At 33.6% G+C, this 27,990-nt stretch overlaps 1 protein-coding gene across 1 annotated transcript; it reads left to right on the forward strand.

The window, feature by feature from the left end:
* Positions 1-728: 728 nt before the first annotated feature.
* On the forward strand, positions 729-27,504 carry Pi15 (peptidase inhibitor 15). The gene is made up of 6 exons (XM_003480052.4): positions 729-921; positions 1,455-1,756; positions 18,038-18,156; positions 19,143-19,275; positions 19,377-19,492; positions 21,835-27,504. The coding sequence occupies exons 2-6, from the start codon at positions 1,484-1,486 to the stop codon at positions 21,968-21,970; spliced, it is 777 nt and encodes a 258-aa protein (XP_003480100.1). The 5' UTR covers positions 729-921; positions 1,455-1,483; the 3' UTR covers positions 21,971-27,504.
* The last annotated feature ends 486 nt before the right edge of the window (positions 27,505-27,990 follow it).

The following is a 27,990-nucleotide window of genomic DNA, read 5'->3' on the forward strand; positions in this document are numbered from 1 at the left end:
AAGCTTAGCTATTTTCTGCTTTAAAATTTCAACTATATGCTTCTAAACCTGAAACAGATGTTATCTTGGCTGCTGTCACTCATGGTGAACTTCTCTATTCGTATTTACACTGGGCAGGTAATTTACTGACTTCATTCTGGTAGACAGAAAGACAGAGAGGGAAAGAGAGAGAGAGGGGGAGGGAGGGAGGTAGAGAATATATAAATTAGAGGAATAGAGCTACACAGAGACAGAGAGTACAACCATTTGAGCAGCTATTACCCTAATATCATATGCTATAGTGTGGCTATACTGATTTGCCTGGCATTCCTCTTGCATCATTCTTGTGGCCACCTAGATTAACTCTGTGAGCTGATCTCTTGACTTAATATCAGCTTGCTCTTTTTAGCTCCCATGTCATTTACTATCCTTAAAAATGTAGTACTTATTACTCAGCCATCTGTGTTTTCAAGAACCCACGGTCTTTTTTTTTCCTTTTTTTTTTTTCTGTATGGGAACCAGACTAGAAAACATTAAATGAGAAAAATTAACCACTCAGAGACAAGGTGGAAGCCCAGGAAACAAAAAAAAAGAGATTTGTCTTTTATGGTTTGTACTTTGTAAGCTGTGGGTGTGACTCAATTTCCTCACCACCCACATAAAAAGGTTGCCACCCAATCACTGTTTTTTTTTTCTATCTAAAAGCCCTCCCCTTTGTTTTTGGCTAAGAGACCCTAAGAAAGACAGCCCTTTCTGGACGCTGCATACTGTGACATATAAAAGCTGTTAGCTGCTCCCGTAACCAGCAGCATTCAAATCTTGCAGGCTTTTTGCTCTCTGGAGCTTGTAATAAGACACACTGCTCTTACAAGCCTGCTACAACATAACAAAGAACTTTAAGTTTTTGGAAGAACTGTGTATTCAGTTTGGCATTGTGCAGAGGTAAGCTATTTGGCTCAACAAGTTTATATTGCATGTATTGATTTAAAGTAGCTGACTTTTTTAAGAAATGAGATTGGATTTCTATACTATTTTGTATGTGTTCTATCAAGTCGTGTATGTATATGCCTGGGAGACATGATCAGCACATTCTCTGTTGTGACCTGCAGAGGAGTTTTTCCTCTTCACTGTCAAGGTGAATTTCAGTTCTTAAAGATTTCCCACTAAAAACAAATTGACAGCAATTCACTTTATAGCTCCTATATTTGGGGTAAATGTTCACATTTATGTTAGGGTTAGTGATCATGCTGTTTAGTTTAGAATCTTCTACCTTTAGAAAGCTCTTCTTAGGGGTCTGCTACAGACCCCTAAGATAAATAAGGAAAGTGAATAGAGATTCTGCTATAAATTGTAAAACATTTGTTTGAATTTTTGCAGAAAGTCAAACAAGTGTTTCTCCCTAATGAAGCTGTGAATTCAGATCCTGTGACCCCACTGTTTTTTAAAGACCCTAACTCTACCTTTCTGCTTTAAAGCAAGCTCAGTGGCCTCTTCATTCCTGAAAATGATAGCAATCTCTGCCGCCAGCAGTGCGCTCCTGTTCTCCCTTCTCTATGAAGCAAGTACTGTTGTCTTACTCAATTCCACTGACTCATCTCCGCCAACCAATAATTTCGCTGATATTGAAGCAACTCTAAACGTACCACTAGATTCAGCGGATATTCCCAAAGCCAGGCGGAAGCGCTACATTTCGCAGAATGATATGATCGCCATTCTTGATTATCATAATCAAGTTCGGGGCAAGGTATTTCCACCCGCAGCAAATATGGAATATATGGTAAGAGGAATACTTTTTTTTTTTTTTTTTTTTTTTTAGTCCTGAGTGGGAAAGCTTTTATTTGTGCGTTGGAAGGACCTAAAAAGACCAGATATGTTTACATGTTAAATCATAAGGGTTTTTACATTTCAACATAGCAAAAACTTGTATGTGCTTAATTATGTTAAATATTGTCCCATCATAGGCTCTCTCTCTCTCTCTCTCTCTCTCTCTCTCTCTCTGTGTGTGTGTGTGTGTGTGTGTGTGTGTGTGTGTCTGTAGATTTCTCTTCTGTGAGTCTCATAACTACTGATGAAACACATCTTTAGAAACATAGAAGAGTATGGCATATTGACTGATCACATTTGGAAGGACTCCTTTATAAAAGAATTACATGGAATCTTTTTTGTGCTTTCTGAATCCAGTAGTCACATTTATCAACTAAAACATTTCTTGAAAGTATTTTTTGAAATTATGGGTTTCATGTGCCTGATTTATGCTTGGGTAGGTGTCTCTTTCCTTTCTTGGACAAAGTTCTCATGAGCACTAATCTATTTGCATTCTAAGAGAACATGCTGACTTTTCTTCCTTGTGATTTAATGCTTTGTCGTTGAGATAACAGTGAAGCCAATGCACTTGTGCACTGTTCCAACTTGCCATGGACACATTCTTTGCTCTGCCGTAAAAATAGACTCTGTGTTTAAACCACTTTATTCAGTACAAAAAAATAAGTTGGTATTAAAAAGAGTCTTGTTAAAGTTTGCTTTTAGTTTTGAATTTATTCAAGGTTATGTTTTAAAGTCCAGCACTCTGACAACCACAGTGTTCAGCCTATATTGAGGCAATGGAGACCACTAAAGGGTGTTTCCACATTGAGATGGGGGCATGTGTTACCACTAATGGTTTTACAGTGCTGAACTAAAATTTGAGATTCCTATCAGATTCTAGATTCATCTATTTTATACAAATAAGTTTTAAAAGTTTAGTTTCAGGTGCTTATGTCACAGGAAAAATAAAGACTTGTCATATTGCGGATAGGTCATAGAAATCCAATTTAGACTATGAAAATGCAATTTTCTAGAATGCTTTAAAGGTGGAAATGTAATTAGTCCTGGTGAGTGATAGACTGTGTGGTCTCATGATTAAATTTATGAGGTCTGGAATTTAAATGCTTGTTTTCAAATCCTACTTCTGCATTATAGGCTGTGTGAACTCTGTATCTCATTTCTAAAAGAAGGATAAAGGTAATGTGTACCACATAAATTTCTAAGGAATATATAAATCGAAGAGTAGAAAATTACATTACAGTCTCTGGATAGAGAGATGTTAAATAAACACTAGCTTTTGTGGATTTCTTTTAACTTTGTGTGAAAGATGTACAGAGAATACCTATTCAGGATTCCCAGGTAGGAAAGGTATCCATATAGAAGTTTTTGTAGTAGGTAATGTAGACATATAAAGAAAAGAGGAGCAAATGAGTTTGTAAAAATTACTATGGATTAGGAAAGAAATATGCATTAGATTCTGTGAGTGTTCAGAAAGGTATAATATTCAGACTGTAGGGTTGGGGTGGCTTTCTGACAGGAATGCTACTGCTGTGCTGACTAAGATGAGGACCAAGAATGCTTCAACAGTTTTGGAAGGAAACTCACCCAGGCTACTTACTGCTTACTTCATAGGTTTTCATTTGTTATATAATGTGTGTAAGGTTCAGTTTTCCTCTCTTTTCTCCTAAAATGAGAATAGTAATAATCATAAAGATCGATCAATAAGAAATGTAATTCAATATTTTGAAGACATTGTGAGCAGAGGTATCAGCCTGAGCAAAAGCATAATGGGTAAAATATAGTTGAAATAGGTTGAAATGCCATGCTTTTGTAGTAATATTTCCTCCCACTTAACAAGCATCAATCCATTCCATATGCATGTTTTTAATTGCTTCTTCATGCCAAGGGCTTGACTAATTGACTTCATAGATGATCTTAGTCAGTAGCTCCTGTTCTCCAGTGAGTTTAAGATTATGATCTTTATTTTACAAATGAAATCACTTGACTGTGAGAAATTAATGGCTAAGCCAGGGTGGTATGGATAATGAATGGTGTTACTGGCATGAGAATTTAGGTGTTCATGATTCCAAAGTCCGTATTCATATTGGGAAGCATCTCACAATCAGAGAACTCTCTCAAGATGTCAGGGTATCTTTGTTTCCCCCCATAAAATGTCAAGTGAAATCATGGAGTACTCATTTTCTACTTGTTATTGTCTCATTACTTTCTTCTCAGTTATCAAAACAATTATGCATGACTTACTTTTCAAGAATCAGAAAAATGCTAATTATATTATGAATCTTCCTTAATTCAGTGAAAGTAATGAGAAACAGTAGCTAGAACAGTTAAGCTTTATAAATCAATATGAGGGCCATCTGTAAATACTTATTATTCATGTAAATACTTAACATATAGATCACTCACATATATTTATGAATTTAACATGCATTAAGCATTTACTACGTGTTATCATTATTCTAAGCTCTAGGAATACATTCTTTAATGGAACAGATACACATTCTTGACCCTTTCGTGGGAATCCAACAACAAACCAAATAACTAAGTGTTACACTATGTTATAGGGTATTAAAACTATGAAGATGAGTGAGTTTTGGTGAAGCTTGGATATTTAATAAGGATGTAAAGGCAGGGTTCACTGAGACTGGCCTGGGGACAGGTGAAGGAGGAAGTCATCACTGGTGGGAGAGCCATGGGTAGAGTAAAAAGAAAGGGATCTGAAGTGAGGGAACACTGATTAGCCCTAGGAAAATGTGCTCCTGCTAGTGAACTCATTAAGTTAGAAGGGCTCAATTCTTAGTAAACTGAACAATGGAAATACTTCAGATCTCTCATGAGAAAACCTGCTGGGAAGCAAAACTAATAGGTAGCTTGAAGGTCTGAGTAGGCACAGGACATAGTTTAATTCTCTAAGCTAAGTGAAAACTAGAGATCTCTGCTGGATACTGTTAGTTTAGTTTTATTTTAACTTACTCAACACTGATTTGGACTGAGAGGAACTGAAAAGCTAGCTCAGTTGCTAATCCATACTATGTATCTCATAGGACAACCCTCCTGTGATCACCTTACAAACATCTGTGCTCTGAGTCACCAGCCCTATATTCAAATTGTCTTCAGTGATGATTTCACAGAAGATGGCCTTTGGTTCAAGTCTTTTCTAATCCCTGCAACCTTATTTGTAACCACTCATCTATAACTCTGAGCCTTTTACTGTTCCATGTGCTCTTCCTTGAATGTCTCCTCCTCAGTTATTCTTTTATTTATATTCTTACTTTTCAAATTTTTGATATCAGAATCTTGGAAACTAATAGTATTTCTTACACCCACCTGCGATTTCTCCTTCTTTTGAATTTCTGATTGTCATAATGCTCACATTATAATCTAACATAGTTACGGGTATTTGTGCATTTCTTGCTAACTTGTCAGTTAAGCCTTCAAGATGTTAATTTTATGACTATGCATCTTTGTGTCTCTCTTTTCTCAGGTAATTTCTTAGATATAAACAACTAGAAACCTTTACTTGTTTGATTTGGTTGAAATCCATGTTGCTATATGCTTATAAACTGTATCACTTTTGATGCTATGCTAAATAGTTTACTAGTTTCTTCATCTTTATAGTTTATCACACACACCTGAAATAAAGGAAAATTTCATGAATTCTAAAACATCCCTTCAAATTAATTTGATCTTTCTTAAATAATTTGCTATGTATAATTGACTAAATAAAGCAAAAGCAATTTGAACACTGGAGTGTTGACATTCATTTATGGTTCCATAACATTTTCTTTGTATATTTTGTCCATTATTTTAATTTAAAAACTCATTGTTTGAAATATTTCACTTTGTAAAGTACTGTCTTTTCATATGTATGCTAATATAGACAGGGCTTTAACTATGCAAGTACAACTTCTTTATCCTTGGCTTCTGTTCTACAATTAGTTTCTTGAATAATTTCCAGAACTCCTTGGACACCAGCTGTTTTTCATTCTTCTAAAGGCAGCTTAAACTATGACTCTAAACCACAAACCACACTTGTTTCTTAGAATAAGAATTATCACCAAAAGAATGAAATTGTAACACTCACATAGAGTAAAATTTGTTGGATATTCCCTGAATCCAAGTCAATTGAATAAGTTAATTTAAAAATTTTAAGGTCCCTCCATGAGAAAGGCAATCCAAAGATTAAAAGCTTTGTCCTTAGAGCATAAACAATGCTGTAAGAACAAAACAAATAGAGGGGAAAACCACTAAGAGTATAATTCAGCATAATACACTGGTGCATAAGATTGATGTAATGAAAGAGGGACAGACAAATACTGTGGATGAGTTAAAGAAGAAAGCGATAATCTCCAGCTGGCATATCATGAAAGGCTCCTTGGAGGAGGAACATTTGAGATAGATGCTTAGAAAGGGGCAGGGCAAATGCTCGAGCAAAATCACCAACAGAGAAAAATTGTAACTGTAGGCTTAGTTTTTTTTTAAGAGTTTGAGAAAAGCTTTTGTATTGTTTGAGACAAAAGCAATTAAGGAGACTGAGAAGTTTAGTCCTTCCCTCATATTTTTTCAGTCCTGAATATTGAATTCAGAGTCTTTTATACACTAGGCAAGTGCTGCAGAGGTATATTTTAGGAAGATGCGCCTTGCAGCTCAAGGAACTCAGGGTGGGTCAATGAATGTGACCATAAAGATAGCAACTGCTGAGTAAGCATACTGAGTAAGTGATTTCTTAAGACCAATGCAACAATGGTCACTTACAGTGAGAAGCAGAAACAAGTACTAGTTCATAAGATGGCAGTCTGCACAGAGTATTGGAAATGGTGAGGCTTGATGTGAAATAATCATGGAAATAAACTAAAAAATAAAAATGAAAAATAAAAAATATGTAGTGTGATTTTAAGAAGCAATTATGTTGGTAATATGGCTACTTTTATTTCTTTAGTGCATAAATATTATTTGTAGAGCTCAAAGAACAAGGTTTTCTATACTTTTATGGAAAAGAGAAAAATATTTATTATTAAGTCACAGCAGGTAGTAAAGTAATAGCATGGTTTGAATGAATGAATGGAGAATAGATTAATTCACTCTCAGAAAGAGCCATTAAGCTGACTATATAAGATGACAATTTATGACTTGGGACTAAAGAAAAATGCTGACTTTGCTTATTTGGACTTCATGTAGAAGTGAAAGTAGAAAATGTGAATTAATTTGTTTTCTTCGGAAGTTGACTAACCACTCATGATGTCCATCTTTTCCTTTTTCTTTTTTTAAAATGAAGTAATGGTATATTTCCTCTCATTTGGAAAGGATAACTCAACTTTCATATTGTAAACATAGGAAATTCGATGAGTCTAACCTAAGTCTCTTCAGTGTATGCTTTAAGGGCCATTTGCAAGCCTCCTGAGAACAGTTGCCAGAAAACAATGAAATGAGAAAGACTGCTGACAGGAAGGCATTTCTCCAGCACATTTGGAACACTGCTTTCCTGTTCCCCTGGATGTAGAACATTTTTAGTGTCTTGGCTTCCAACTGAGACTGGGCGATTTTGTAGGAAATTTTGTCCAAGGTGCACATTGAATATTACTTGTATACAAACAAAGAAGGCAGTAACCTTGAGGCTTTTTCTCTGCGCTCAGCTCTCCACATAGGGATTCAACTGAAGGCAAGAATACTTGGTCACCATTGTCGGTATACACTGTAAGAAGTACAAAAGTGCAAACATTAATGTGGTGTGATTTAGAAGCTTACTATAAGGTGACAAACTGACAAGCTGTGACACATGGGCCTCATAGAGGGTGATTACATTTCCTAGTTTTCCATGCTGCTTATTTTGGTGACAAATGGTAGTTCATCACATATGATAACATAGAAAAGTGATTATACTGTGCTTGTTATGAGTATTTATAAAGCCTAGCATTGTTTTTGTCCTACAGCAAACTCCTAGCAAATGTTTGTGGATCAACTCATTGAAGTCTTTTAACTTTTTTGCCTGGAATGTGTGAGTATGGTGCTAAGATAGGCAAGAGTGGTTCAAAATTCAATCATTCATTCCAGTGTCTATTCATGCACCTGGCACTGAAAAGAAAAATCCACAGGAAACAGATCCTCTGAAAGGAAGTACTGTGGACAGGCAAATAAGTATGCTGAGGGATAAAGCAGAATAAATAAATATGGCACTCTTTGAGATCACATGTGGAGATCCAGGCTAGACTTGATCTGCGATAGGGCAGCACTAAAGTCTTCTGGGAGGAATGATTCTAAATATTAAGTATTAAAAGATAAATGTCATACAGGAAAAAAGTTAAGGACAGAAGAACTGCACAGTCTGTATAGAGAGGTGTTCTAAGAAGGTACATGGTATGTTGGAGGCGTAGATAAAAATTTAATGTGGTTTGAAAGTTGTGTAAAAAGAGTAGTATATAATGAAGTTGGGATGGACACCAAGAAATGTGTCTGAATTTTATACTAAGGTCAAGGGAAGTTTGGAGGTTTTAGCAGGGAATTTAGAGAACCACATCTGAGTTTCAGAAAGTTCATTTTGGCTACCTGGTGAGAGGGCTATGTAAAAACAGGATGCACAGTCTAGAGGCTGTCATGAAAGTCTGGGTTAGAGATAATTGAAACCTGAACTAAGTTTGAGTCAATAAGGGTACAACAAAGTGAATCAGAGCTGTGAAATACTTGAGACTCAAGTCAATAGGAGTAAATGATTCACATGGTGAAGCGGAAGGAGGATTTAAATGGTGAGGCAGTCAGAGACGATGAGTCCATCTCTGATTAGGACAATGGGTTCTTCTGAGAGAACACAAAATAAAGAACAGATTTTAAGCAGCCAGTAAATGGCTAGTGGCATGTCCTCTGGGGTACACATCTGTGGAGGTTAAAGCATGTAGCTAAAAGTTTTGAAGACCTACAATGTCTCCAATGTTTTGGTTTTGTCGGTTTTATTCTTTACTGTTTTGTTCAATCGTATTATAACTAATGATATAGGCAATTCTATTAGAGATAGCGGGAGGCATTATGGTAACCATTGTGGATCACTTTGTATTATGTTTTTATATTATCTATTATGTCCACCCTTTTGACTTGACCGAATCTGTTCTGTTATGTCACATTTGGTTTTACTCTCTTCCAAAAAGTAATAAGAACCGTGGGAGCAATGAAACCCAAAATGTGTAATATTCATTGTACAAAAGAGAGGAAAAGAAAGTGCTCTAAACTATATAACTGCATGTATATTTAAGTGTATAAGATAGGAAATGATATCACAGAGTTTTATTGGATCATTGAACAGAACTGTTTGCAGTGTCACTGTTGGAATGTCCACTTTACAAGCTTTAATTTTGTGACTTGAACAATTATTTCTAAGATGACAATATGTAATCCATTAATTAGTGATTTCCTACTGTTTTTTTTCTGTAAATCTGTATAACTTGTACCCTTTCTCTGCTTTTTTTTTCTTTTCTCCTTAAATAAAACTTAAAAAAAAATTAAAAAAAAAAAAGCACGTAGCTAATGCATGGGAGGGCATATTCTTCACCTGTAGACAGTTTTGGATGAGAACAGGCTGAGTTAATGAAAACGGATCATTCTGCACAATAGAGGTTGGGGAGTGTCTCAGGCACAGCACAGATTGATTTTATGATTGGGAATCTAATTTTTGCAAGAAAATACCACATTTTTTTTTGCCAGTTTGGAAAGAGGCCTCAGATGTAAACCACTTCTCTCGAATCTGTGTCGGGGACCTGGGAATCGTCAGGCCTACCTAGTCCTGAGGCACTTAGGGTAAGGTGCATCTACAGACTAACCAGAGGACTTTGAAAACAAGAAACTGATTAGTCTACCTAATCTAATGGTGTGAATTTAATATGTGAAAACTATTCAATAAGCAGTCAGTAAACATTTAGCAGTTATGAACTTGAAATACTAGGTGGTCTTTGGGAATTTTTGAAAAATAACATGGAAAGAAGGCGTGAAAGATAAAAACTAATAGTTGAAGTCAGACAAGAAAATATTTGACCTAAAATATATCCCGAATTGAAGTTTAAAGAGATGGTATTTTAATGCTTCCAGTCTATTATCTATAATATTAAAGATCAAGTATCAATCTTTTAAAAAAATGAATATGAAACAATGCCCAACAAGTTGTTTTTAAATTAAACTTTTAATGAAATCTTTTATAATTTTCTGCCCTATATTTGAAACCAAATGAGTCCACAAATATTTTTTTCAAGATACAATTTTTCTTATTAAAAAGTGCATCATATTTGTATGTTGTAAGTTAGTTAAATATGGACATTCTATTAAATCTGTCCCTCTGCATTACAGGGAGATTGTGTTTTTAGCAAGCAGTAGGAAGGAGGAAAGGCATTTGAATTTTTCTAAGCGGGCAGAGTAAGATATAGGGTTTGCATGTGTATCACAAGATAGTTTATCAAGAAATCCATTATAGAACATTGTAACCCTGAATTAGTTAAAAAAAATTAACCTTACATGAAAGTAACTTTCCAATGTATAACTGCAGGATTAAATTGTGGCTGGTGATTATTATATTTCTCTGGAAAAATGAACCATTGTTAAAATCCTTCCACAAATGGTCTTAACATTTCAAGTTGAAACATATATTAAAGAGAGATTTAATGGGGGAATGAATGTTTTAAAACTTCTAAAGTATTTTTCATGGTATCTCCCACTGTCTAATGTTATTTTCCTATAAGCAAGCTCACTATTATTTCTGTATAATTTTGTTTTTTGATTTTTTTTAGTTACTCCTAGACTTATCTGTTGTCATTTTATCTGATTGCTTGCTTAGTAGAGATTAATGTTTGGTAATGTGATTAAAAAAAGCACTGAACGCTGCTTTTCATTTCAGGTTTCTGCTTTGCTGATATCACAACCATTCTAAAACTCCCATCGGTGATAACCGCTGCCTCTCATCAGACCTGTGTGCTGCTAACTAGTGTCTCACTTCACTGTCTCAGCTACATCTCACCAGTCTTGAAAGATAGGAACAATTCTTTACATTTAAAAATAGATAATCTGTAGCTTGAAGAGTGTAGCTTCTTCAAAGTCACACAGCAAGTTAACTAAAATGGTGAGAACATGGTTCTAGGTGACAAGAAGCCAATGCTTTCAACAATAGTGCAGTATGTAGTCCCCACCCTGTATTCATTTCTCCTATTCTTGAGCCATTGGATAAGAATTTTCCCACATACATTTAGTCTGAGGATATCATTAAATATTAGAAATAATTTCTTCATGTGGAATCAAATCTCTTGCCCTTTTCTCACTCTACCTTTGGAAAACTTAACAATATCAGAGTACTTCAAGTCTTCTAATTGATATTAAAAGAAATCTCTACCATTGACTCCTGACTTATATTTAGCAAGATCTTTCTTGACCAACAGACCTTTTGCATTAAATTGTTAGACATATCATTTCTTTCTTTCAGACTGCTGCCAACATAGGCTGTCAGGGAAGATTTAGCAATGAGATTTGATTTCTGAAAATACTGGAAAAGATAAGTTGTGTCCTTAAGAAATAGAAAATTAAGATACCACTCTCTCATACTTCATGCATGTCCACATAGACGTGCCTTTTAGATCATGTTAGAACCTGGAAGTCCTGTGCTTCTGAATAAGGAATGTCCTTCTCTAGTGTTCTCCCAAACTAAATTCCAACATGGGTACGTACTTCTGATAGTGAGCCTGGAAGCAGCTTGACCTGACCAATACAGAGTAGAGGTTACAAATTACTCTTCATTTGTTCTAATTCTTGTGGACGCTTCCTAATGTTAGTCTTGCAGATTTGGTGGGCATATTCTCCTGTCGGTTTATGTGCTCATGAACTAAGTTGGTTATAGGTTAAAAGAGTTTTGAATACAGAGTTATGAAAAACAAATTGCTTCATTTGCAAAATTTGTCTTTAAGATTTTGGATTTTGAGAAAGTTCTGTGCATATTTCATAGACATGTTATAGCTGATATCTCAGTTAATGAAGCCATTTGGAGTTCTCATGATTAAAGAACCACTTTATGAGTGCGCTTTCAAGGTCTCTACTGCTGAAGTATGTCCATGACTGGGCTAAGTATCTTCCTAGTCAAAGTTCATAGAATATTCTGGAGATATTTCCCCAAGGAGAACTCTCAAATGTGCTTTAAGAACTATCATAGATACAATTTAAGACCTAAAATTGAACTCAAAATCATGCTATGTCACTCAAATACCCACATTTTTGTAAAGAATACTAAATCAATTAATAGGTTATACCAAATGAAGAGTCATTCCAGAGGTAAAGTCCATACAATCACTTAATTCTAGTTCAGTATCCATTTTGCACCCACTTTTAGAGCACATGTTGAGCTGCAGATGTCTGCAACTTGAAATGCCCCTTACTTGGAAATATATTTTATTGTCTAAGCAAATATCAGAAGCAAAGTTTTAAGTGGCTTATTATCACTGTTTGGGAACTTTTTAGGTAATATAATTATATAATGTATTATAATTTCCACTTACTCATTTGTTTGAGTGGTTTTGTAAGTTCATGCTGGTCCTTCTCACTGTTAAATTCACAGTATCCAGTGCCCCTCAATAATTAATCATTTATAGACTGCCTAAAAGTCTGAATTAGTGAAGGTCATTTTGATCAGTATGGAAATTTGCACTCATTCCATTTTTCAGTGTTGAGGACAAAGCCGCAGTCGCTATTTGCTCTGTCTGTCAGGAGGTCTGGGGTGAACACAGGTCCAGAGTCACTTTCTTGCTACCCCCTATGTATGCTAATGGGGCAGGACTCCCTTTCATATAAGCACACTGAGAATGATAATAATCCCTTAAAACACAAGCATAAATGCTGGCAATGATTCAGTTTAAAGTCCCTCAAAAAAGAGTATGTCCATTTAAATAAAAAGAAAACCTACCTGGACTTGGTATTCTTTTAGGAAAACCATCATCTTTTAAACTTATAATAAATCCTTACGATCTTACCTTTACTTTTTATATATAATTGAGTCTTATTTCTGAAAGTATTTTTGAGACTGGAAGGAATGTTGTTTTAATCAAGTTCTCTTAACCTTTCCCTTCCACCTTTACAAAGTAGAGCCTCTGCCATGAAGCCTTTCTTTCTCTGGTCCAGCACCTCCGTCCCTCAGACTAGGCAAGGTTTTGGCTGCCCATCTGTCTGTTAAACAAGATTCTTCCATATTCAACTCAGTTGTCTTCACCTGTTGTTTCACAAGTTTTTCTATCTAAAGAGGATAAGCCCACCTGTTTTCAAACAGAACTGTAAGAATGCCCATGAAGTGTTTCAAAGCTGGTGGCTGCCCTGGGGAAATAACTGTGCTGTTTATATTTGAGTGGCAGTTTCTACCCTCTTCAAGTCAGCACTCTTGACAATTTTCTAACAAAAAGACCAAATAACTCAACATATGCTATTAAAAAAAAAACCAAAAATATTACATAAAACATGTTTAGTTTTATCTAAGTATGTAATAAATGACTACTTGAAGAAATGTCCAAGAAAATGAAAGTCTCTGGAGCATGCCACACTGCCTCCAATACCATTGCTATCACCTAGCACCCATGATGTTAACCAGTTCATAAATCTGTATTCAAAAATTCAAAAGTGACTATTTTTGTTTTTAGCATTTTATACCTTAGAAGATGGCTTCCATGTACAGAAAAATTTTTCATAGTTCACTTTGATTTTCAAAATTAGCATTTTTATTTTTTCCTTTGATTTAAGCTTCAATTTATGAATAACTGTGTTTCTTAAATCTTGCAAGTTTTGACAATCACATTTATTTAATGTCTATATTTGCAAATTAAAGTTTTGTACTAGAACTTTAATATTTTCAATTTATTTTAAACATTTCAATAGATTTCTTGATAGTTATTCTTTTCATACATTTAAATAATTCATATTAGACAACAAACAGTTCTTTTTAATTTCTTCTAAATTTTACAATAATGTTTTAATGATTTAAAAGTTTTTTGATAATTTTGACCTTAAGAGAACTGAGTAATTATATATTTGTATACTTTATGTTGAAAAATATGACTACCTACTTACTACAATAAGCCATGTTTCTTAGCTGTATTAGTAGTAAGGACAAATTTCTGACCTAAAGATGTTACTTCCTTGAGGAAAAAAATGTCATTTCAAATAAAGGTAGAATTACAGCCCCAAGTAATGTTTAGTGATGCTTTTCAACTTCGAAAATGTTTCTGATTGGCCAGGCATACAGGCTAGGATTATAAGAAGGGAGCTGCAGATGTAATTTGATTTTCATGATCCTGGCTTCCACTGTTTTGTGGATCCCAAATCTAATGAGAGTTGATTAGATACCTTTTATCTGGGTTGATTTTAAGTTGTTTTCATTGTCTAGATGTGAGAGCTGGTAATCTCGTACACACAGCAATGTCCCTTGACTCAACTTTGTATTTCTTCAGCCCACACTTGAAAGATTTCTGAATTTGAAGAGAATGCTGCATTCTTCTCATATTTCTTGCCTCATAGAATTAACTCTTCTAGATAGTTAAATGAAATCAGATTGTATTCTGGATCTTTCTCAAGTCTTAGTATAAGTGCTTTATATTTCTTGCGATTTATAGACAAGGTATTCTGTCCAATACAAGTTACTAACTAGTAATAGTAACGCAGCTCATAATGAATGTTTGGATTCAAGCTAATCTAACCAACTTGTGAACTGACCAACTAAATGGATCCTAATAACAAAGAATAAAGGAACAGCATGTGGAGCAGCTAAAAGAACAGCAAACCTATGCATACTCTAACTCCACTGTAGGCCATTTTTATTTGATAACTTGTCTACTTTAATAATAATACTTAAGTTCTAATGGGTCCTGTAAGCATTTTCCAAACTGATGCATAATATTCTTAATTTTTGCCTCTTCCTTCCAAGGTAGTATTAGAAGCATTTATGAGGAAATTATCTATGGCAGAATCTTATTTGACAGAGGGGGAGAACTATGAACAATGTTGAAGCTGTTTGAATAAAAGCTAAGTAATTACCAGATGATTAGTTTTCGCAACAAAAGATAGCAGTAGTTTGTGTATTTACTTGTGATCCATAGAAATAAGTGTACTTGTGTCCTTTTTTCCTCTGTGGATGCATCTATAGTTTGTAATACTAAGATTACTTTAAATAAATGATCAGAAAAGATTTTCAGAGATATCTAACAAATAGATTGTCATTCATGAATACAGAAATTTACAAGTTAAGTTAAATGTTTAGGCAATTTACAGCCTTGTCCCTTAAATGTCAATAAGTTGTTTAATTCTTTCACATTATTATCCTGGCAACATTCATTCCAACCTAGGGCTTTTGGATCAGAAAGAATGTATCACACAGGACCTCTGCCTCCAGACCGTGATCTTTTGTTAAAATTTTCTATAGTTATTAAAGTTATGATTTACTGTTATTTTTGACACTCAAAAAGCTTTCCTATTCATAAATTTAAATACTACTTGATATTAAAAGCATAAACCCATCTTCCTGTGGGAGATGTAAACAACAGGGAAATGCAGAGACAAAAATAAAGCTATTAACTGTACCAGAAGATATGATGTGATTTTTAGATATCGTATCGCCCTATATTCTGTAAATCTCCCTTCCATACAAGGTGAGTGTGAGTCAAAATGCAAAAAAAGACCACAGTGTAGTGTTTTTAATATCCCTGTAGCCAGCATTAAAGGGAAAGTCAGTTATCTCTCCATCGTGGAGGGCATATCATACTTTAGTAAGGCACCTGACTTGTGCCTGGCTGACTTTCCGGAATCTTCCTTTGAGAACATGGAGGAGACAGAGATAATTTTCCCCAGTTCCCAGAAAGTAAGCAGGTAGAGAAAGAACATAGTCCTCCTCCCCTGAACAAGATTCTCAAAAATTTTACTTACAATACTTTTACTAGAAATATCTCAATTATGTCAGCTCCAGTAATTCTAAACACATTTTCTTTGTATCAAAATATCTTTTATTAATGCTTAAAAAGGATACTTTTAGAAACATATTTGAGGCATGAATTTATACACTCCAAATATTTAGGTTTTTTGTTTGTATTTTTGGTACCAGCAATTGGACTGAGTTTGATGGGCAGGCACTTGTGCTGCTGAGCTATATTCCCGGCCCCCAGTACTTAGTTTTTAAATATATGACAGAGCACAAAGATAGTGTGACATACTTATTGCTACATTTTAAAGGTTTTTTGTATATATTAAAAATACAACCTAATCTTTTGATATAGATATAGATATAGATTATGAAATGATGGGAAACAGGGGTGTTAATATTTTTATTTATGTCAAATAGAATCTATGGGTTTTCTCCTTTATTGTATAGATCCAGAGTTTAGATTAGTCTGGTTCTGTTCCTGGGACTATTCAAATACATTTATTTTCTTGAAATAAATAAAATAAAATGGACCCTAAAAAATGGCCTCATTAAATTTCTTTATTTTTGGAATGAGTCAAATGGCAGATAGATACTAGCTGTCATGCTCTTAGTAACAGATTATATTACTGGCAGAAATAGGAAAAAATACAGTATGCTTGCATTTCAGGTCATTGTTATTTATGCCAAGTTGCGTTTATATTTTAGTAGATTATAGAAAAGTGTTTAGATCCGAATGTGCAATTTAATACAACTACAAAGTTGTATTAATTCCAACTACAAAGATAAACATCCTTTAAAGAGATACATTCTGTTAATGGTATTTTCAGAAATAAAATTTTAGAAATGAATTGCTGAACTCTCTTCATGAAATAATTATGCTGTTTTTTATTTTGGTAAAGCATGGTCTATATTTTGGAAATTTATACTTTGTTAATAGTTTGTCAGAGAACAAATATGCATAAATCTGTTATCAGTTGAACAGAATGTTTTATGAAGTTCATCTCAGTCCTAGGTTACTGTGATATCATATGACCTTTGTGAACTTATAAACTTTTTATGTAAATTTAGCAATTCCATGTCAATTTATGGAAGATAATTTTTGTTTGCAAGTTTTAAACTTGACACGTGGCTCTTAACCTTTGCTTAACTGCACAAAGGCTGATGAGAAGGAAGGCACCAAGTTCTCACATGAAGCTGCATGTGACTTTGAGTGACTCTAGAACTGTACCTTCCTTCATCATATGAAGTCTTACTTCCTAAATATGTTACTGATCACTATCTAGTCACAATAAAAACACAGATTTTTCAGAAATAACTACATAACTTGGAATTTAAAATATCAATTTGAAAGTCACTCTTTTCAACACATAAGTATATCACTAAATTATTTTTTTATTTTTTACATTGGGAAATTTTGAAAAATATCTTTGTGTAGAATATGTACCTTGGAACTTACTAGAGAACTAGATACCATTTTAGAGTTTTTATGTTATTGGTAGATCCACAAATGCTTGGTTTGCGTCGTTATGCAGCTATGGAAATGTGCATATTAATCTATGTGGTAACTAATGTCAATGTATATTAGTCAAAATCTCACTCAAATTTTCTTCGACAATTTTCACAGCTAACTTAAATGTTCTACATGTGAATAGTTTCATTATTAACTTCATTTTTCAAGGAAAACAGCAGTTATTGTTTTTAAAATTTATTTAATTAAAGTATAATACATTTTTACAGCACTCTATGTACTATTGTGAAGTTAAGTTTATGTTTTATTTCCAGTTCATTCACCTAAAAATATATATCACTTCAATATCATTACTATTACTAAAGATACAAGTGGTATAATGCATTAAGTTTCCATGAAATGTATTGTACTGTGATGTAGTTTGATCTCGAAATTTGCTATATAATATTGGATGTGTTAATTTTGTTAAATCAATTTGAACAAATTTGATCATATTTACTTTTAAAATATACTGGTAGCATGACTCTTTATTGCTGTAAAGATGACTTTGCTGGCTACAAATTTCAGTAAAAATGTCCTCTAGTTGTAATCAGATATGACACTTTGCTAATCTTTTACTTACAAGATCTAGTATCTAGATGTCGGTTGTAGATGTAATTGTAAGGACGATAATTTTTTATATACAATATGTTGTTTCATAGAATTTTGAACATTAGTGATCTGAATTTGCTTTCTTTTAGTTAAAATAGTCTCAGGACCCAGAATTGAAAGACTCTAGGATATAGTAGCATCACTCCTTTCTGTTTAGTTTTGTTTGTTATAGCAAACCCATCAAAGCTGAAGATTTGTCATTCTTACAGGTTTGGGATGAAAATCTCGCAAAATCTGCAGAGGCTTGGGCAGCTACTTGTATTTGGGATCATGGACCTTCTTACTTGTTGAGATTTTTGGGCCAAAATCTATCTGTACGAACTGGAAGGTAGGAGACAATTTCATATCAATGCAGTTTGTCTATGTGACTACTAATTGTGCTCCAAGAAATGACATCAATTTCAAGTAATACCAGAAAATACTTGATTGAGTCCCACTATGTATCAGGCAGTGAGTGACCTTAGGCCCAGTGGCTATCTTAGATGGCTTCAAGAATGATATAACTAGTTAAAAATCTTAGTAAGAATAGTTTCCTCTTTCACCCTTAGAGCACAGCCCTTTAGTCATTGACTTCATAGAATCTTAGAAAGAATCAAGCAGATACTATGTCCTGTCCATTTCCTCAGGAAAATTTTCATGACTCTGGAAGAAGTCATTTGTATCGTACATGTTTATGTACACACATGCATGGGCACATATGTGTGTGCACAATTTCCAATTGTTTTTACTTGCATATTAATTAATAGGCAAGTACAATACATGTTTTTAGTATTTACATATATAAATATATATACACACACATTCATACATATGCAGGTAAATGCAATTATAGTAAAGTCTATTTCAACTGATAGGATAAATTTTTACCACTACAGAATATCACTATCCAATCTTCCAAAGACCCATTCTTTTCTATACAGAGCAGGAAAATCAGTTGTGCTATCACTATAATTAAAGTTATCCGTATTTAAGGGGAAAATGCATCACTGCTATTATTGTGACCACTTTGATAGCCTAGTTCTGAGTTTTTTATAAAGTTCTGTTAGAATTTTTAAAATGGATTGAATAGCACTTTGATGATTCCTGAATGTTTTCTTTTTTCAAAGTAATCTAATATAAATTTAGACAAATGCAAGACCATTTACTCCAGTCTAGAGAAATACAAAAATACTAGTATATGTTGGTAATTTGAGGGTTAAATATACTCTTGTATTATCATAATAATCTTTAAAAAGTGAATTAACAATATAACACGAGCCCAGTAAAAAGTACAATTGCTGTACTGTTTTCTTTCTTTTGCCCCTTAACATACAGATACCGCTCTGTTCTCCAGTTGGTCAAGCCATGGTATGATGAAGTGAAAGATTATGTTTTCCCATATCCTCAGGATTGCAACCCCAGATGTCCTATGAGGTGTTTTGGCCCCATGTGCACACACTATACACAGGTTATTTCAATATTTTATGATTGACACTTTAAAAAATGTTCTTATTTTGGCATACCATCATTTTCTTAATAATATGAGGAAATATTTGTTTCTTTTCACAGATGGTTTGGGCCACTTCTAATCGGATAGGATGTGCAATTCATACTTGCCAGAACATGAATGTTTGGGGATCAGTATGGCGACGTGCTGTGTACTTGGTATGCAACTACGCCCCAAAGTAAGTACCAGGTTCGGTTCTATTTCCAGGATCTTGAATGGTGTTAAATATCTCTAGCCTGATAGGAGTGTTTAACAAATCAGTAAAACTTAGCATTGTGGCCTCTAATCTCCGGCTCTCAGCCCCCTAAACATCATCCCTCAGTCCTCAGTCCTCAGTTCTCATTCTCTGGCCATCATCATGCCCATATTCCTAAAAACTTATCAGGTGACACGTTTCTTTTTGCCAAAGCAAAGTTTCTAGTCTAAAATTGTAAGCAAAACAGTTTGGGATGGTGGCAGTCACTAAATCCTCTTTACCCTCTTTTTTTTCCTCTCATGGAAACTGTAAAAACTGCACTATACATAACTGTTTTAATAACTATATAAAAGGCCTTCAAAAAGAATATTATAAGTATTTATCAGCACCACCATATTTTAAATTATCAGTATCAGAACATTGGCTCACTTTTTTTAGTAGGAAAGCAAGACATTTGAAATGAATCCTTTATTTCTGTTATTTTTTGGATTAAAAATACTCTGTAATCTCATCTATGGCTACATAAAATATATTGTAAAAATTTATCAAAGACCATAAACGATAGTCATATTTATGAAGTTTTTTGTAGAATAAGGATCAACAAACATTTGCCAACATTTGATAAAATGCCTTCCTGATAACAATAGTTCTTTATATGATAAAATGTTCCAATATTTATACTCTGTTGTGTTCCCACTTGGAATAAGTAACCAAATGTGCAAAGGATTTATGATAGTCTTAGTGTCTTCCAAAGTCAATCCCAAACAAAGATTTTCTCTCGCTAGTCCAGCATGGGGAGAGAATGAGAAAATGTGTCACCAATAAGTGCATTACTCATTGATAGGGCATCGCGCCAGTGGCAGTGTTTCCACAAAGTTAGAAAAGAAAAATAGCGATTTCCTGATGGTTCCTTCTTCACACTTATTAAGATGGAGAGATTTGGGACAGACAATGTGCCTGCATTGTTTACAAAAATAACAAATTTGTGCATTTCTTTGATATTTTTACTTCCACATTTTATATTTTGCTGTTAAGTCTTTGTCACAAATGTACCAGGTAAGTAAGTTATCAAATGGTCAAAGGTATTTTCGTCTCATTTAACTATTCTGTTTTTGGTCAGTGATTAAATTTTTCTCGTATCATTGATGAGATATATTATTGCTTTACAGATTCAAGAAATTAAGATTTAGTACTAATATGATGTATCTCAGTAATACTAAAAAGTTTTTTCTGAAACCTAAGTAATTAAAAGTTTTAAAATGTTAACTAGTAGCCAAATCGTAGCTTTTTGCCATTGATGACAGTTTTTCCTGATCATCCATTTCTTTACATTACTTTTTTTTTTTTTTTTTTTTTTTTTGGTGTACCAGGGATCAAACACATAACCTCATTCTTGCCAGGCAGGCACTTAGGCCACTGAGCTAAATTCCCAGCCCCAGTTTTTACATTTCTTAATATTCAAGTTATTAATCACCATGCTACTCAACATACATTTATTACCCTCACCTGTATAATTTAAAAAATCACATTACAGAAAGTCACAATCCGTCACAGCTACTTTTTAACTGTCATGAATGCTGACTTTGTTTTATTATTATGATCATGGCCATCAATCAGTGAAAGAAATACTGATAATACAAAGTAATTCAGTGAAATGTGTTCAATGGTATCAAACTGTAATACCATTAACTACAAACAGTAAGTAACCATGGATTTATATATGAGCAAAGAGTTGAAATCATCCTTAATTGCTCATCTGAACTTTTTTTTACTATGCCAGTATGATGGACTGGGTAGGGATGTAGTTCAGAAGAGTGTTTATTTTATGAAGCCTGGAATCTAAAATGTTTTGTCACTTCACAAAAAATTTTGTGACAAATTTAGTGTATTCTTTGTATATATACTGAATTCTCTCTCATTTCATCATTTCTAAGCATTCCAGAAAATGCTAGTATTTTAAAATCAGCCTTAAAGAGGATAATTATCATGAGTTTAGGAGGACTAAGTTTAGGTAATCATGGCCTTATAGCTTGCACTTGGGTGGGGTTCAACAAAGCATTCCCTGGCTTAATGATATCATCATCTACTGCAGGGCCTCACTTCGTACCTGTACATTAAGGTAATATTTATTCACTCCGATGAAAAGTATTTAAAAACCAAATTATACAGACAGAGTTACAGAAATAAGAAATCAATATAACTCTCAGTGCTTTTCTAAACTAAATGTCTCAAAAGTTGATCACATATCAATAAAGTATGTTTAAGAATAATCTAATTTTTTGATCAATTTGTCTTACTAATGCAATCTTTTATTCCCCTTCTAGAGGCAATTGGATTGGAGAAGCACCATATAAAGTGGGAGTACCATGTTCATCTTGTCCTCCAACTTATGGAGGATCTTGTACTGACAATCTGTGTTTTCCAGGAGTAACATCAAACTACCTGTACTGGTTTAAATAAGCTTACTGTTTCCCCCAGAAAATATAATGGTTTCTGGGAATCACAGGCATATATATATATTGAATTTTGCACATATTATACATATTTTATGATAATCATGTTTTCATGCTAGTATTCATTTGTATAGTGTTTGTCTAGTATATTGTTTAGTCATTGGATATAATCAAAATCCCTTTCAATTTTCTGACCTCTTAAGTCTAAATTAAAATATAATATATGTAGTGATAACATAGTTCTTTCATACAATTCCCAAACTTTGCACTATAAAGAAGATAAATTATTATGTTACCAAGTAGTAAAATACATGTTCAATCTATTATGTATGCATATGTATATGCCCATATATGCACATGCATACACACAAACATATACTATATCATGTAACACATAAATAACATGAGCAAAACTGAAAATTATTTTAAAGTACATTTGAGGTGGTGTGATATGTTCAGCACCATTTCTATGCTGCTCACAAAACAAGATTCAATGTTATTAGCAACTGATAATTTAATTAAGTAATCATAAATTTCTCTTTGGAGATACTTTATCTCATTTGAGTCCATCAAAGTGTGTAGTCAATTTAACCCTTTTATTTAGCGTCATTTTGTTCAGTTTGTAGTCACATGTTGAGTGCTTACTGCATACAAGGGACTCTGTTGGCTATATTTTGATAGTGCAAAGATAATTAGACATAGTTTTGGCCCTAATGAAGCTCACAAAGATATTCAGGAAATATAACAGCCTAGTAATTTTTCTGTAAATCTAATTTTTAACAAATTGATTTTTATGTGGTTTGAGGAAGCAAACACAATAACAAGCTATCCCCATAGGTGAAATAAATCATCGACTATGGCAATATGTAAACTTTCTCATTCTCAGGAAAATTTAGAGTATTTGGAACAAGAGGGGAAGGGAAAAGTTAACAACTTCCCACATATTTCTGGAGCAGAATAGATAAGACTTTGGAAAGCTGAAAGCAAGACACTCAAAAACTGATGAAGTCCAAGAGAAACAACATTTGGGGGATATATGATAAAACTCAGAAATAGGGTAATTGCACCAAGAGACAGGAGTAGAGTTTTCAAAGTGCATATTCTGACATCAGAGTCTATCCTGAGGCCCATTAGCAGATGGTGGAGATTGCATGTGGGAACTGGAAGGCCACTTCTTTCCTGCCTTGCCTGTCATTACTTACTGAGACTCAGTCTACTTATCTTTTGGGCTCCTTGAATACTATATTGAGGATCTTTCATGCATACTGTGTGTGCAGACAGAATTTTGTTACCTTTCTGGATGTTTTTCTAACTTTATTTCTGTGTTTCTGTAGAAAGAAAAAGTTCAGTTCGTGATTAACTTGGATTATGAAAATCACTTAAATCATTATGAAAATTTCACTTATGTGATATGGAGAGGCAACCTTTCCTCATTCATGAAATTCTTTTCCTAGAGGAAAATGCCACATGTTGGTCAAGAAAAATGAACATATCACACTTTAGTTGTCTGTGTGTTGTTCAGTGTGACACTTCCATAGGATTACAGAGCAAGTAAACAAGGTTAGGTCTAGAATGCAAGTAATAAAAGGAAGCTACTAGTTTAAATTCTGAACACATTTGCAATTTCTTAGGGTGGATACATTGAAAGATGACAGATTACTAATTAGATCCATTCAATGGGAAAGGAACCCAACATCTGGAAATTGGGTCTATTTGATGACTAACAACTGGCCCAATTATGTTTATAAATTGAATATGTTGGCCAAATGTTTTGCAGTCATACTACCCTGCCTCTGTGGGCACACATCTGGATGCTATTAAAAAGAAATATTTTGAGTAATAAAATGAAGTAATTCTATGATTTAGGCCCCAATTCAATTTCACATAAGACATCTAGGCAATTAGAGGGCAACTCTATGAGTGGGGCATTTGCCTGATAAATCTAGGAAACATGTCCATCTTTAATATTGATATAGTAGTCTAGGAAGACTTCAACAAGTAGTAATAAACAACTTGAACTTCATATTCAAATTCTCTTTCCAGCTTACTTGTGTGGCTTTATTTCTTAGTTTTATTAAAAAAATGGTGACATTTGCCACAATTTCAGAGGCTCCTATGAAGGTAAATTTAGCACATCAGTAAAATTTCTGAAAATTAAAATTTCTATTAATAGAGCTCCTTTTGGGCACAAACTTTGTCTAATGCTTTGTATTTATCCTAGCTTTTTATATAATGGCTGTAATGTAATATATGTTTATTTGGACTTTTAGAGTTAGCTAAAAAGTCTAAATTGCAACAATTTAGAGTAATTTCACCTTTGATTCTTTTTTTAACACAAAAATTCTTAAATATAAAGCTTTGAATGTGACAAAAATCCAAATAAGTTGTCAAACAAGTCTGATCAAGACTTGTATCTAACACACTTACAAATTATGCTTGCATAGCAGTTCTTTCTAAAATACAAGCAGAACAATAAGCTTATTTATAATTTAACAACTAAACTGAAACATAATGGGTATTTTTGTGATTCTTTACTTTTTAAAGTTACTAATATAAAAAGGCCATGTGAAGTATTTTATTTTCTAGGTTCAAGTAAATGAAAGTTTGCTAGTATCAACACAGTCTTTCATATTTTCATAGCATGCAACAGTGGTGCTAGGATAACTATTTTGCACTGTAATTCTCAGAGGCAGAAAGGGTCTGGGTATAAGCTATTTCATAAAAGCTGCTTTAAAGAGTCAGTATTGAGGTTTTCACTTGGAAATGTTTCATTTTAAAGAAACAGTAATTGGCATATATGTTCTACAGGGTTGATTTTTCTTTCTAACCATTCTTTATTCAATGGAAAAGTCAGAATATTATGTTCCAGTATAAGTTCTTGGCCTCTGTATCAAAGAAAGAATGAAAAAAATACCATTTTAGCTCTTATGCAATGGATTTCTTTATAAAATTGTCTGCAAGTTTTGTAGGCATAGTCTTAATATTTCTGGTTATGACAAATAAGTGTACTTGGAAAATATGGAATAAATAACGGTTACCACTGTTTAGGATTTTCCTCAGTAGTGTAAACGGCCTGTCTTCTGGCCCTTCAAAGCTTCTTTATCAACCTCATTTGGTGGTGCTGATATCTTCCATCTGAAACTCCTGAAAACATTCACTTGAAAGTTTGTAGCTATAGGACAGAGCTGACCCACAAAGCAGGTCACGTGAACTAAGATAGTTTTCTCAGAAAATTTGAATTGAAATAATACATATTTCCCTATACCTACAAACTTGTGTTAAGTCAACTTACAGCACCTCTGTAAGTTAACCTAATGCATTTATGCCAGTTTGAATGTTTTAGGGTCATGCCCTGTCTATTAAGTAAGTGCAGTATCCAAACTGATATACTGAATGTTTCTATGAAGGAATTATAATTCTAAGATTTTGGTCTTCATTTTTTACCAGTATAACAACATACTTAGGTTCTTCAATAACACAGGAGCCAAATCTTGACACAGATGGAAGCCTTTACCTACTCAAGTATTTAGGGAGGATAAAATTACCTATTAATATTTAACATTGTCTTTGGTATTATAATATTTTGTATTGTCATATGTGTGGATGAAAGCATTTAAATACATAAAATGATTTTTAAAAGTATGTCATGTTCTAATTTTGACTTACTAATGTCAATCAAAAACTTAGAATCTGTAACAATTCACTATGGTCAATGGTGCTAAAAATACATTACAATCACCATAGTCTCAAGCCAATTTTAGGGTTTTTTTTTTCTGCAGTTAAAGTTAATTAAGTGTGAGCTATCAATACCTATTCTGGTGCTAAACATGTGGTGCTAAGTAAATTGTTAGTGTTAATGACTTTAGTAATATTCCTTTATTCATTCAATTCTTAATTCAGAAATATTAATAAAAACCTGTGTTAAATCTTCACAAAACAGGCTAGTTAAATGTTTTATTTAATAATTAACATTACTTAAGTGCTGAAGAATGCAGTTATACTTCTTTAGCATCACCACTTTTCTTCTTTAAAGCATTATTTAGCTGGGCAATTTCCAAACTCAAGAAGAGTCCACTTGTTATTAACCATACTGCAGGCCCTAGCGCCCTCTGCTGGTTGTAGATACAAATTATTGGTGGCTTCTTAGCCAAAGCAAAAGTCATTTGCTTTCTGTAAAATTTTGAGTTGCACAGTATTCTCATTCTTGACTATGTCCTAATCGTACAGCATTTAAAAGTGCTTGATTCCAGTGATGTCCTTTACTAATAGGGTAAAAGTGAGTTAATGTGTCTTGGCATCCACTTTCCCAAATAATATTATTTGTGTATGATTTTCCAGTTCGAAGGGTACTTACTAAAGTATTTTTTGCTTTTTCTTTTTTGAAACAGGCATTGATAAAACTTATTTTTATTTGGTTTATGTCTGTAGTCAGTACAACTATAATTAGTAAAAGGAATTATAGTTGTGTCTCATTTTCAGGATAATTATTTTTTAACATAGTATATGAGGTTAAAAGGAAATAAACTAAATAACTGGTACATGTATAAAAGACTGGTATCTCCATCTTTATCTGTTGATGTATAATTCAGTAGTGTTATTTGGTTATACTTTTGAACAAATAATAAAATTTTAATGTTTCATTCAAAGTCTTTCTATCTTATATTTTTCCCTACTGATAAGAATTGTGTCTCCAATAACTGGTAAAGACAATGAATATTCTCAGGTAGATTTCCAGTTAAGCTATGTAATGATTAGGTATTGTAAATCATCCGGTTTTAACATATTTCTTAAACTATGTTAGCATTACCAAATAAAATGTACTTTGAAGTTGTTTACTAAATATTTTCAGAAGAATCTTTTCTATGCTCTAAATTTTATGGAAAATCCCAAAGTACAGTCCCCCAAAATGGATCTACTCTGTCCCCACATTTTCCTAAGTTCCAGGGAACATTTTTGTCTGAGCCCTAGTATTTCACTGAACAGAAAACATCAATTTAAATTTTCCAGTCTTTCCTACTGTTTCTTAAACAATCTGCTAATAATAAAAAAAAGAAAACTAAACCTCAAGACATTTGAGGCCTAGATTACTTCAGTGGTTCTTTTAAATACTCAGTTCACTGTCCATGTTTTTGTAGTCCATTAGTTTGGAGGAGAATCAAATGATGGGCTAAATTGGTGCTTGGCTACATATTGCAGCATCTTGTGTTTTGTTATTTGATTAGCAGAATTTTGGTACCCTACTATCAATTAGAGATTATTGCAATGCGTATATGAAAACAGTGTATTTGAAAAGCACGTAACACATTTCAATTATTTGTATAACCTTAAAATGTATCATTTTGGGTTTTTTTTTAAAGATGAATTTGTTACGTTTGGTTCAGTATCTAATGCTGTGATGGTGCCTTTGGTGTCGTGATTTAATGTCATAAACGTGTACAGATCAAATACCTGTGTAAACCTCTGTCCTGGTGAATCATAACAAAGTAGCATTTTGAGTCCACCATATTATTTTTTATTTTAAGAAAATATTATGATGAATTATTTTGTTTAAAGTTTATTTTATTTCTTATTTCAGTACAATCTTAGACTCATAATTAAACAACATGACCATTTTACTAAATTACTTGCCTTGGTTACTTTGCTCTTGTGGCTGAGACAAAATACCCAACACTCAGAATGAAGGAAGGAAAGGTTTATTTAGCTTACAGTTTTTGGAAGTTTCAGTCTGCAATCATCTGGCTGCAAGGCAGGGTGGCATGGCACTGGCACCATTCTTCAAGACAGAAACTGGGCAAAAAGAGCAGTAGGGCAAAAGAGGGAAGCAGGTCTCTGTGCCCCTTTCCTCTACAGGCTGAGAGTATTTACAAAGTAAGGATCCCGGCTCCCTGCTGAGTCTTTCAAGTTGACACAGTGCATAACATTACTTTTTTCTAAAGCAACAATGATGGTAATTTTAGCACATCACTGAAACACACCAATTTTTCTATTTTCCCTGTCTTTCCCCTTTCTTGATCTCCTGCCCTTCTT

Source organism: Cavia porcellus, unplaced genomic scaffold (assembly GCF_034190915.1).
Source record: "Cavia porcellus strain 051 isolate PalLab524CR breed Dunkin Hartley unplaced genomic scaffold, mCavPor4.1 scaffold_10, whole genome shotgun sequence".
Lineage (NCBI taxonomy): Eukaryota > Metazoa > Chordata > Mammalia > Rodentia > Caviidae > Cavia > Cavia porcellus.

What these genes read in the sequence shown, in the direction of transcription:
- Pi15 (XM_003480052.4), top strand. Translation starts at nt 1,484, where the DNA reads ATGATAGCAATCTCTGCCGCCAGCAGTGCGCTCCTGTTCTCCCTTCTC. An exon ending in CTATCTGTACGAACTGGAAG is followed by an intron (nt 18,157 to 19,142) that starts GTAGGAGACAAT and finishes CTTAACATACAG; the next exon opens with ATACCGCTCTGTTCTCCAGT. An exon ending in GTATGCAACTACGCCCCAAA is followed by an intron (nt 19,493 to 21,834) that starts GTAAGTACCAGG and finishes TTCCCCTTCTAG; the next exon opens with AGGCAATTGGATTGGAGAAG.